We start from the raw sequence: 13,276 nt of genomic DNA, 5'->3' as shown, positions 1-13,276 counted from the left end.
ATTCGTCTTTTCGCATACCCCAGCTTTTCTCCATGGAGACACAGACATGGAGAAGCTTGGGGTCAGAGCACAGGGTCTGCCATTGTACAGCACCCCTGGAGCAGTTAGGGTTAAGGGCCTTGCTCAGGGGCCCAACAGAGTAGGATTCCTCTGGCGGCCGTGGGATTTGAACCAGCAACCTTCCAGTCAAAGGCGCATATCCTTAGCCACAGAGCCACCACTCCGTATAACCATGCCAGAAAGAAATATATATATTCCAAAACAGATCACCAGAGTAAATTTGATATACTGTAAATATATTGTTATAGGTAATTGGAAGCTTCTAACACTAATGAAAAAGCAGAAATTGAAAACCTATATATTTTGAGCTCATTCATGTATAAGATACTGTACCTTCCAGAAGAAGTATTTCACTATTAATAGGTAACATGGTGACCACCTCTAGCAACTTGCTGTATTCCTCATGGATTCATGCACTAATCTGTTTTCTATGCATTTACTGTAGATAAAGAAATATCTGTATAATACAGTGTATGTGCAATCGCTCAGAGAGCTGTTCTTTATCCAACTTCAAATGAAAATCATAAAGATGGCATGATAACACACCACACTGTTACAAAAGAGCTGGAGTATTCATAAAGCTTGAGGAAAAACACAATCCCCTCAAAATGTATTCATACCACTAATGAAATCGGAATACAAGGCCACCTGCAAAAGAGGTGACTCCAACATGCTAAACAACTTTTGAATGACATTTGAAACAATGTCTTAAATTAAAATTGGGTTTTTTGGACATGGACATCAGCCTGTTGCTTGGTGTAAAAAAGTGAAGTGCATATTGAGAAAACACTCATGCCAACTATGAAATACAGTGATAGGGGGGTGTATTATGTTTTGGGGTTATGTTGCATCTACAGTATGTGTTCTGGAGGCCTTGTCAAGATAGAGAAAATTATGAACTCCAACTCGAACCCAGATATTCTGGCCAGACACCAGGTTCTTTCTGCCAAAAAGCTCAATCCTGGCCAAAAATTGACTTTTCAGCATGGCAGTGATCCACAGCGTACATCCAAAGCTGTGGATCACACAAAATACATGTTTAACTGGCCATCTCATTCTTCAGGCCTCAATCTGATTGATCTTTTGTGATTCTAACTTAAGGTGGCAGTTCACTAATGGAAACCAAAGAGCATAAAAGACTTTAATAATTCTTCATGGAGGAATATTCATAAATATCCCCTCTGAAATGCCTGAAATACTGTATATGAGTGGGGTTAAAATGTAGTGCTTACACACTTTGTCTTATACTGTACAAAGCAGTGATTCACTGACTCCATCAGCAATCCTGGTTTGTGGGATATTTCACTCCACTTCTGGCACAAATGTAGTGTGGGAGTGTCAACAAAGGAAAAATAGCTAGTAAACCTTCTTTACGCTCAATATTATATGTACAGTATGATGATTCGACATTTTATTTCCCACTCTTCTATACATTTTGATATTCATTTACTTAAGACGTCTGTCAACCTATTCATGATCAAAACAGCAGATGTGGAGAGCAGGGTTACACGCAACATCACCATCAGAAAGATTTTTTTTTACCCTTAATCCTTACACGACTGATGTCTAAGGATCAGTCGTCTCCATGTTTGTTGAGTGGAAAGGCAGGAGTTATTTTCATTTTCTTGTGAACAGGCTTTCTCCCAACAAGGCTTTTAAGTTATGATTGCTTTCCTGTCATGCTTACTGCCAGCAAATGAATCTTCAGACAGTAATTCCCTGCCATATCATTGCTATAAAATATATTTGGTTGCCTGTCATGGAGTACTGTATGTTTCCTTTCTTTAGAAATAAATAAAGGTACTTAGCCATCAGTGGCATGCAGTATAAAGTACCTAGACATTTCAAGGTGCTGCGGTAGATGAGCATGCATAAGCATCTAACAAATTTGAATTTCAAAAACTGACAGATGTTGATACATTAACTATTTGGACACTATCACTGTGTGTCCAAAGACAAAAGCGGGCTTTTCGTACTAACCTCATACTGTTTATTTGATGGGAGAAAGAGGCTCTAGTGCAAAGCCACACAGCTTCCAGTATTTCATGGTACTGCAGAACTTTGACACAACCAGCACCTTAACTGTTACTTTGATTGTGCCTAATGATCACTTGAAAACTAAGGAAAAAAGGACCTGAAAGAAGCAAATGTCTGTAATGCTGTGGCACTTAGAGGTAGCAATTCACAATTGCAGTCCCACTGCCTGAATTAGAATACTTTGCATGGACCTCCAGAGAAAGGAAAATTAAAGTTATGAATACAAATTTTACCCTTTTGTTAATTTCTACTTATAGTACATCTACTGTACTGTATGTTGGTCTTAACACTGCCATGAATGCATAATTTGGTAAAGAATGCAGAAACGATGCCCTTGTCTAATTAAGCTATTTAAAGCCTTTTCCTTTTTTTTTCTAAACGAACCCTTAGATACATAAAATAATGCCTTTATCAAGGCAAAACTCACCAAACCTTTCAAAAACTGTGCCCATTGCCTGGTTTTTGGCCATGTCAATAAGCCCTCTTCCAAGACAGAAATGTGGGAAAATCAACAGAACCTGCTTCACAATGTCATTGATCTGGGCAATATTCTGTAAAAAAAAAAGGTTTTACTGTCACATGCAGAGCAATCATAGTTCCTACCCATCTACTGTATACCTGCCCCTCAGAGATACAGAAGCAAAGTGGCTTAAGGGGAGAGGAGGAAATGAGCTAATCACTGATAAGAGATTAGCCTCTATGTTACTGTGATACATGCTGGATAATTATACTGCAGAGAACACTTAGAATTACAGCTGCATTCTAAAACACCAACTGAATGAGATTTATCTTAATAGCAGCATCTCAGTTGAAATTTCTATTAAAAAAATAAAAATTAGTCAGACCTGTCTCCCTCATTCTCCTAACAGGTGTGACAAAACTGGATTTTGGTAAATCATGCATCATCTTAGGAAAGATCATTTTATTCTTTAACTATGTTTAATTTCCAGGTTAGCAGGGGTGTTGGAGCTATTTCTGATGAAGCTTTTATGATTATGCTATATGCTGAAATGTTCCCTATCCTGCAGAAACTAATGAACAGAGGTACACTTCTGAGCACACAGGCCTTAATTACTTTAATGAAGTAGAAATGAAAGGCAGTCCACGGCTGGAAGCTCCTAGACGGATTTGAAGACCACTTACATTATTAAACAAACAATAATGGCACTTCTGTTTCAGGGTCATGTTCGTGTTCAAAGAAAGTTCATGTATTATGCATGCATTTAATTTCAGGTCTATCTTCAGAAGAGCATGTTCGGAACAGAAGAATATATGGTTTTACTTTTATTAACCTTTAGCTACAGCATGATTTTGTGATGCCAGATATTCATGTTCTGACTGACTGTTGCCTGTTGTTCTTTCTGATTCTATCTATAAGCACATCTTTCTGGAATTAAGTTAAAATTCGGCATTCAGAAAAGCTACTGTTCTGTGGGTCTTTTCTCCTTTCAATAGTAAAGCGCTATGGTGGACATCTGCAGTCACAGATTACAAGGAAAAAATGACTGAAAAGACTAGATTCATAATCATGTACCTTACAGCACAAGATATAGGAAATCTGTTTGACTTAAAGCAGACTGTAATTTATTGCTGAGGTAGGTAAGCTATTATACTGTATATCATTTGATCCACAATTCCCTTGCACTAGTTGCATAAATGCAATGCAAATTTGGTGCAGAGGTAATTTCCCTTCGGGATCAATAAAGTCTTATCTATCTATCTATTACATTCCAATGTACTAATTGTCACAAAAGCAAATTAAGGAGTCATTTTCTGTTGTCACCTACTGTATTTATTCAAATTCTTACAATAGTTTCAGGCTGAACATTTAAACATTTGAGTTCAAAATGTAGACATTTCAAACCAGGATATGAACTTAATATAATAATATTATAGTGAATTAATATTAATTCTATATGTAATTATACTGTACATAATTATGCAGCATAAAGAGACTACTTTTGTATTGGACAAAACTAGTAGAAAATAAGGTAAGTTGGGTATTAAAATTTGACTCCTGTCCTTCATTTTTAGGATTCATTTCTCATTGTAAACAAATGCACTAAGCCTACAAAAATGGATGGATGTTTGCCCATTATTCCTTCCAGCATGCAGGGGCAACAACATCCTGTTGCTTTTACCATTACATTCGTTTTTGTACAGGACAGGGTTGTTAGCCTTGTGTCCAACCTCCAACACGGAGAAGCTGACACCCAACATGGGATACAGACCCCCTACCCTGAGACTGGGTCTCATGGTCTACCAACGGAGCTAGCCGGGGCACCAGGACTAGAGAAAAGCAAAGAAAAATCAATAAAACATCCCTCCCCCACCCCATCTACAGTATATCTTTGTAACTACCTCTTGATTAAATTATCTGTTCTCTATGGGATTCCTAACTTCCTCGTCCTACAGCCAGGTGTTTAGCCCTCAACCAAGTGGGTTAAGCCAAAGCTTCTTATGCCTCCTCAATAAACATTCCTAAATGCATTTTCTAATTGGTTTTGGTTGCTTATCGTGTACTACAATGAAACTAAAGAACAAGAGTGATATCTCAAACCTTTGGAATGAGACCAAACGTTATCCTGTTTAACCACCAGTCAAATTTGCCATGGTTAAAGAAAATACACAAAGCAGGAATGCTTTGGCAGACCTCTGTCTAAAGGCACACATGTGCAGAACTCAAATTTATAAAATACCTTACAGTAGAAATACTGTTCTTGATATGGCAATAATTTCCTACCAATAAAAATATACTGTATACAGTATACTGTATATTAATTTATTCTTTTTAATTTCCTAAATATTTGAAGATGAGAAACTTTGTGATTTGAAGATTGCAACTCATACATTTAATGCACAATCTATAGGTTTCTTCATAAACTTCAGGTTCAGCTAAGAATGAAGCTTTGAAACTGTGAGTGCAGCAGGAATAAAAAGTATAAGATACTGCACTTCTGCGAGCCTGGATTAAAAAGCCTTATTACAATGGTTTCTGCTAAAGGAAAGCTTTAAGAGAAGTGAAATGAATAGTGAAAACAAATCTTAACTGCCCGTCATATTTACTGAATTTTGAGGGTTTTGTGAAGTTAGTCCATTACTAAATAAAATTGTTGGTACCTGTACATATTTGCCTAGCAGCTGTGTAGTGAAGCTTCAAAAGAGCTTATAGCTTTGAATATATTTGAGCTGTAATTTAATCTCCATATTTTAAAAGAATCCTTCACTGCAAAAGTTTAACTTTTGTTTCACAAGAGCTTATCAAATACATAATGTACAGTATGTATTTGCATTTGCATCACTTCCACTTTCAGTACTAGCTGACTTTAGTATTTTTTCCTGGTTCAGCAGATATTAGACTTTTCATGAAATCATCACACTCATTCTTCTGTCAGGAAACCCCATGATAGGAAGGGTCACGTAAATGAGTGCTGACTGCATGCCTTTTCATTACCAATTATAAAAATAGAAAATGCAATGGCATGGCATAATTCATAAGAGGCAGTCTCAGTGCTGACAGTTTTGTAGTGAATTGATCCACAGTCAATCTATAGTCTGTCTGTATGAGTATGTGATTCATGAAAGTTGGATTGCTTTTGACACCATCTCACACATGCAAGCAGGGCTATGTTTGATAGAATCAGCAGGCTGGGAAATAATATCATTGAAAAATATCTGCCCCTTGATAAAATCTGGACATTCAGAAGCTGTGCGAGTACCTGCTATTTTTTATTCTCAAGCTACAGGTCAACTTTTCAGACACACATAGAGAAGTTCATTTTAGCAGTGATTTGTTTATCTAGACTTGCTGCAGGTGCTGAGAATTACATGTACAGTACCAATAATAAGAACACAAAATACAAAGCATGTCACAAATAATCTCATCTGTAGGCACTTCTCTGTGTATGTGAGGTTAGCAATCCCCTAGAACTCATCTACAGAACTCCTCAAGGATCTATCTAAAATAACTCATGCAACAGACTCAATACTGAATGCAATCCCCCACATAGGGGAGGCATTTGCTGTTTGTAAGGCTCCACATAAGCATTTGTATGCTACTGTGTTTTTAGTAGCATTGAGTTTGAAGGTATTATGACAATTCTAATGCATACTGCAGAAAATTTTAAAAATATGAATATGTGACTGTAGCTCTTGGTTATCTTTAAGGAAACTGAAACATAAGAATTTTAAAAGATTTTAAAAATTTAAACTGATGTGATAATTTTGTAACTTTTATTTTTTTATTAATTGGAATTACACGTTTGGGGGTTTTAATGGTTGAGAGTATTGTTTTCTGCCACCTGGTACCAATAAAAAAAAAAAACTATGACCCTCAGAACTACATGTTGAGGCCGAACTCAGTTAATAATGACAATCACAAGCAAATACATTGTAAGGTATGCAGAGACCATCGGTAGATTGTTTTGTTAACAGACCATGATAATGACTTTGTCAAATTCTGCCATGATAAAGTGACAAACGCTTTATTTCCTATTGGCATCCTTTTGCGTTGGAACTACTGACATAATTTCAAATTAAATTTGATGCACAAAATACATTTTGCCATTCATATTCTTATTCATGTCAAAATAGCTTAGGGACACTAAACTATTATGAGAGAGGAAAGGAATCTGTAGTCCTCAACTCAAAAATGCAATATTCTCAGAGGAATATTGTTATGGCATATTGAAAAAGGCTTATAGAGATACACTGATAGTAATACAATGCAGAAGGAGTTTGGGATAGGTTAAATACCACAGGTGTTTTGATGACACACAGATTGTAAAATGAATCCATTTTGGAATTTTAAAAGACATGGTAGGATGGGGGAAGTGAGGTTAAAGAAAAAAATATGTGTCACCTGGAGAGACTATAATTAAGTTGTTCACTTAATTTGGCACACTGGCACATCTCACTGTGCCAGTGGAATTCTTTTAAAGATGTAGACATGCTGACAAAAAAGCAATCCAAGAGTTTTTAAAGTTAAAATGCATTTCCTTTGAAGAAGGATTTTCAATATTTTCTATATCTTAACAGTCTGGGACAGGAAAAATACAAATAAAATCAAATAGCTTGTTGAAAATGAGAGACTGCAAGATAATACCCTGTTAATGTCTGTCGAAAAACAGATCTTTCTTATTGTGGCAAATAGGAAAACAATGGTGTAGTACACACAGGAAATAAATTTATGGAGGTAGTTAGTTCCAGCAGATAAAAAAAAACACTGTTGGTAAGATAAGAAAGGAATCAGTCAATTAAATACATGTGACAACCTGTTTATTTGCATTTTTTACAGATTGTGAGACCATTTGGTCATTCACAGATAATTAGCACCAGAAGGTATTCATAAAGTGTTCTTGCTTTTTTCTGTCAGGTATTATTTTTATAGAAGAGATGAAAAACAGATTGAACCTCCATTAGTAAACCATCTTACTGTATGTCATTGAGTTCAATGGAAATGTAGATTTATTTGTGACTAACATCATTAATTTTCTTTTCCAATACAATGGTTAGGGCCTCAAACCTAAGTTCTGCTTAACAAATATTGTTGAAGATTGCTATTGATCAGAGAATTATTTATGTCAGAAAGGAAAAACATACTGTACAGTATAAGTGATAAGGAGAAGAGATAATAACCCAGCACTAAAATATAATTACAAGAAGAACAGCCAACAAAATGCCAAGAATATGGCAATACTGGGTTTGCTGGTTCCACTAAGCTTGCTCACTACAGCATACAGTATAACCACCGTGTCTTATTATGTACAGTACAGTACCTTCTTTCAAAAGATACACTTATGGTCAATAACTAGTTAAGAAAATCAATGTAAAAATGTTCTTTTGAAAATGTTTCTTACTGAAAATAAAATTTTTGTTAGGCTTTCATCTCCTTGTATTGCTGCTAGGGAATTTCAGGATTTTATTTCTTGTATTACAAGACAGTATTGCAGACTGTCACTGTAATAATTTAATTAGTGACCATTGTTTCTGCTCTGTTGAGTTTTGTTTCTGATTGTTGAGCTGCATTTTACACCAGCTTTGAGGTACATACTGTATATGGACTTAAGGAAAAAACACTTCTGGGACCTACTGTTTTGCGGTTAGACAATTTAATCATCAAAGTAAATTAAATTCAAAGTATACATTGCCTTTGATGCTTATTATTTTTCTTATTCAAGTTAAAGGAAAATCACTTGCTTAGTCTTGAATAGAAGAGATTATGAAAAGATGTGCTTCCATTTTCTTTTACTGTTTGAGACTTTTTTGTCATCTCCTCGAAGTGAATGTGTTAAGATGCTTAATCTTACCACTGGAGCCACAGTGCACTTTCAAACTGTGTTTGATAATTAAAGTGTATTTATTTAAGAGATACGAACATAGCTAATTACTGTACGTTGAAAAGAAATGTGACCTTTTTGTACATTTCCTGTTTCAATTCAAGATGCTTTATTGGAAGCTTCACTAAACATTATAATCTAAAATTAACTGGCAGCGGTAGTAGGGGATCATTTCTCACCTTGTCGTTAAGTAGTTCCATTACAAATGTTGCCACACTCCCATTGATTCCAATGAAGAGGTTGACACATGTCAGTACAACATAGGCCGTGCTAGGGACGCTGAAGATGAATGAAGCTAGATACATCAATGGAGTGATTGACCATCTGAAAAACATACATGTGGCACAAATGATCTGCAATGCATTTGGGTAGAAGAATGAAATAGAAAACAAACTTTTGAGGAAAAAAAAACAGGTTTGACTAATTCTCATCATATCCCTTTATCAAGGTATATTTATAGTTATACAGCACCTGAAATACAGGTACTTAAAAGAATTCTCCTTTAGAAGACAAATGTGTAAACGAATTGGAAGTGCATTTAAGATTGAGAACAGGAGGCAATTTACACAAAGGTTGTAGAATATGTGAAAAATATATTCAGCTGTGATGCTGAGGCTGGTTTTGTCAACTACCAGGAACTACGCAAACAAAAATGGGTCCATTGGCCTCTTTCATTTGTGCCCTTTTTTAAGGTGATTTTGGAATTACGTTTTAGACTGTTTCTGCTTAAGTGGCATAATTGACATCTTGATATTTTGGACTGAGAACCTATTTAAAGATACCTTTTTTTACAGTTTTACCAATGATCTACATTTGCCCAGTTTAATCTAAAAATTGTAGAGTCAATAATATACATAATTTATACAGTTATTGTTTTTGTAATATTGACAGCCAAGTGTTCATTTCACATAATTTGTTGTAAGTTAAGAACGTATTACAAATAATTACATGAACCTGTTTTATTAAATAATTTGATTTTTTCTGCTCATAACTATTTTTTTTCTATATTTTGTATCATCTGACTTGATTATTTCCTTAAAATAATATATATACTTTAGCTTCTGAGTTTTTAACATGGATTAGAAATTCTACTTATCTACTGAATCCTTGAAATCTATAACAGCTTTTCTGATCATGTAGCAAGTGACCTATTGAGAATAAAATCTCTAATTTACTGCAGAAGCTTAATTGAAAGCATTTTATATCCCTTGAGGAAGGGTGATGCTGTTATTAAGATACAACAGCTAAAGCCCATAAAAATCTGATTTAAGGTCAGAGTTCAGGTACAGCATTTGATGGGTTTGCTGAAGAGACTAGAGCTAATTACTGGAAACTGCAAACTGTTGTGGGGTGTAATTTCAGTGTTAGTCTTTTTTATTAACATTTCTGCCAAAGTTCCTGGTTACTGTGTTATTGTGCTCCTGAGCTACAAAAACAAACAAAAGGCAGGGCTATCACTGAAGCCACATTTTTGTATTTCTCATAATAACAGCCTAGGAACACTATTTAACAAGAAATGAAAAGATTGTTCAGTTTTGTAGACTAAATAAGTGTCTGTTCTATTCTTTCAGCAGACATACATTTGCTCACTTCTTCCTGAAGACATACAGTATTGGCTAAATTAACGAGTCTGCGTGGAATGGTCAGGAGAGCAATAAAGACCCTCTGCAAAGTGGCAAAAGGGGAAACACGGAGGTAAGCCAGGGCTCAGGGGGTCAGACGATGTCGGGAAGAAACCTACGCCCCCAGGAGCGGAGAAGACGACCTGGTGCTAAGTGGGTCTCAAGACATCCGTACTGCTTGTTGAGCAAGGAACAAAGGGTGACACAGAAATATACAGCCCCACACAAAGACACACTAGAAGGACAAGAAAAGCGCAGGGAAACTAGGAACTGGACAGAGTAGGAGCGCCCTCTAGACGTAGAGGGAGTGACATAATCACTGAAATAGTTAAGACCCAAAATAAGAAATTTATTTAATTCTTTGGGATTAGAATTTATTTAATTTTTTCTTATCTACCTCCTTGTCTTGGCAAGGAGACACGTTACAGATGATGAATTCAGGCACTGCTGAAGAGACAGAAGTTAAAGGATAGTGGAATATCTTAATGGGCCATTTTGTCAAATGAAGGGTTTCAAAACTGCATTGGGAAAAGGGTCAGAAGAAAATCGATCATATCATACAGTATGGGAAGATGGTAATCAGTGGGTTTATTGAGGGTCTGCAGAGTGACCCAAAGTCCAAGCAAAAGAACCCAGTCCACCAACTAGTAAAGCTGTTGGTTTATTAAAAGCTATCCTGTAACAAGAAGAACAAGAAGTAAAGATAATTTAACATCTTATAGACATAAAGGTATGTGTAGTTTCCTCACAACTGTAAGGACTGTTTATGGCCTTATTGCCTAAGGATCAATCCCTTTGTAGCCTATGGAAGGAGGACACCTGGTCAAGAAAAGCAAAGCAGTCAATGGCCATTCGAAGGAGCATTTTGAATATCTATTCCAACAAGAATCCACAGAAATCACTTCCACCTTATAACACACAGAGACAAGCAACTGTACTAATGCTTAGTGAGGTGAAGAAAACCTTTACATAAACGAAGAAAAACAAACCAGTAGGAGGTGAAGGGATTCTTGCTGACCTTTTATGCTCTCATCATACAGATCTTGAATGAACAGATAATCTCAAATTATTTTTAACAATCTATGATTGCTACAAACTTCAAGAAAGGAGGCTATAGAAATGACCTCCATTGCAGTAACATTTCACACACTATTGTTTCATGCATTACCATCTATCTATCCATCCATTTTCTAACCACTTTATGCAATCCTGGGTCATGGGAGAGCTGGAGCTGTCCTAACAAGCAAGGCAGAATACATCTTGGACAGAACGCCAGTCAATCGCAGGGTAACACACACAGACGCAAACATGCACATCCTCACACCTATAGTTTTCCTACAAGCCAATTAACCTGTCAGTATGTCTTTGGGCTGTGGAAGGAAATCCATGCAAACACAGGGAATATATACAATACAAACTCCCTGCAGATAGCACCACAGGAATTGAACCCAGTGTCTCATTTCCAAGACAGCAAACCTGACCACTGTTCCACCATCAGGCACTATCAAAATAAATCAACCTTATTTCTGTTTTGCATAGCTCTGTGAAGAATGTGCCCATTTATAGTTTTGCCTACTAATATTAAAAATGAACATTTAAATTAAGTTTTATTCTGAATGCTTACAGTATTTTAATATACATACAGGCTATTGTAACCCTTTACACAGGATATTACTGGTGACATACTTTCCCTAAAGAAATTGCTCTTTTCCACCTTTAGTAAAATCACTAAACTTGGAAAATCCCTGCTGATGAAAAACTACTAAGAGAATGACTACAAGCATAAAGAGCGAATAAACATCATCTTAGGTTACAGATAACTGTGTACCAGAAAGAGTACAAATTCGTTCCCTGTGGGTTGGGTAAAAGATGAAACATCTGTTTTGTGTGTTTTACTCCTCTTTGTGTAAGAGAAAAATATTGTCATCTTCAAGCTCATCATTCCCTCACACTATCTAGTAATGGCTGCTCAATCCCACCTATTTTAAGGAGGATGATTAATACCTTTGTCTGTGACTATGTAATGAGCAGATCATAACCTGGGTGACAGCCTGAAATGAGTGTACTGCAAACTATACTTTCCTTCTTCATTTAAATCTTACTTTCTAGATCTTTCTGTTCACCGATAACATCAGATTATGTACAGTAAGTGTCCTGAAAATGTAGCACTGAGGTAGGCCACACATCTCCTTTATGCTTCATTGAATGAATTTGTTTTAGGATTTGTACAGTCAGTAGGAGACAACATGAACATATTTTTGAATTTTGAATATATGAACATTTATCTATCCATTTTCTAAGTGCTTTATTCAATACAGGGTCATGCAGATTAATTTTAATATCTTAATAAACTATTTTTAACTTATTTAATATATGTGGTCTGAAAAGTCTACTTATTATTTTTAGATAATTACTGTAAGAAGAGCCACTTTTCATTGTCTACTTCACTAAGCAGGCAAAATGCATTAACACAAAGTGTCCAGTATAAATACTGTTAGACTATTATTATTGTTGTTGTTATGACTATTACTGTTGTTGATACTACTACTGCTGTAGACACATTATCCGTTTTTTATATCAGGGACTTACCCATATAGAACTAAAAGAAGGACCAGTGCTGGCAAATTTTGAAGTGAAACATATGCTTTTTGTTGGAAACACAGGAAGATGGCGATTACTATCAAACATGGAATGGTGTAATTACACTGTAAAAGAAACCACAAACAACGTTGCATCGTTAGGCAATGATTCTGCACAATCTGCTGTCAAAAATAGTTCTCATTTTTATCTTAAGCATTGCATTTATGAATAGTTTAATAACAGTTATGTTATCTTGGTAAAATAAGATAAAACACTAAATTCTTAGAAAGGCAAAAATGAAAAGAAACCTTGTTGTCTTTCAGTTATATTTCTACTCTGTCTTTGATTATATAATGGTACCCTTGAAACATTGATATGGAATGTTAGATTACTCTTGGGTCTTTGTATGAAAACAGTGCCTCAATCTTTGCTATAGATGATTTCAATGATATACAGTATCAGAATATAAAATAAATAGGTAAAAATCTGCGACAATACCATTATACTTTCTTCTGATAGTGCCAACACTTGAGATATTGTGATGTTGAGGTTAATCTGACAGCTACATCATTTTAATTACAATGATGAAAAACACAGTGGGCAAAATACTTTATTTCTCTTAATTTCTCCAGGGTGAAG

General features: G+C 35.6%; 1 protein-coding gene across 1 annotated transcript in view; it reads right to left on the bottom strand.

Annotated features, from left to right (window-relative positions):
* LOC148677640 (phospholipid-transporting ATPase ABCA1) overlaps positions 1–13,276 on the bottom strand; it is a 318,551-nt gene that overhangs the window by 40,331 nt on the left and 264,944 nt on the right. Inside the window, exons 38-40 of the mRNA XM_088613916.1 lie at positions 12,647–12,762; positions 8,615–8,759; positions 2,525–2,648 (exon numbers count right to left, since the gene is read on the bottom strand). Of these exons, the coding sequence (XP_088470042.1) occupies positions 2,525–2,648; positions 8,615–8,759; positions 12,647–12,762 (385 nt within the window). The remainder of the gene's footprint in view (positions 1–2,524; positions 2,649–8,614; positions 8,760–12,646; positions 12,763–13,276) is intronic.

The sequence above is a fragment of the Lepisosteus platostomus genome, chromosome 1 (assembly GCF_059453375.1).
Source record: "Lepisosteus platostomus isolate fLepPlt1 chromosome 1, fLepPlt1.hap1, whole genome shotgun sequence".
NCBI lineage: Eukaryota > Metazoa > Chordata > Actinopteri > Semionotiformes > Lepisosteidae > Lepisosteus > Lepisosteus platostomus.
The sequence above is the reverse complement of the archived record's forward strand: the minus strand, read 5'-3'. Positions and strand labels throughout refer to the sequence as shown.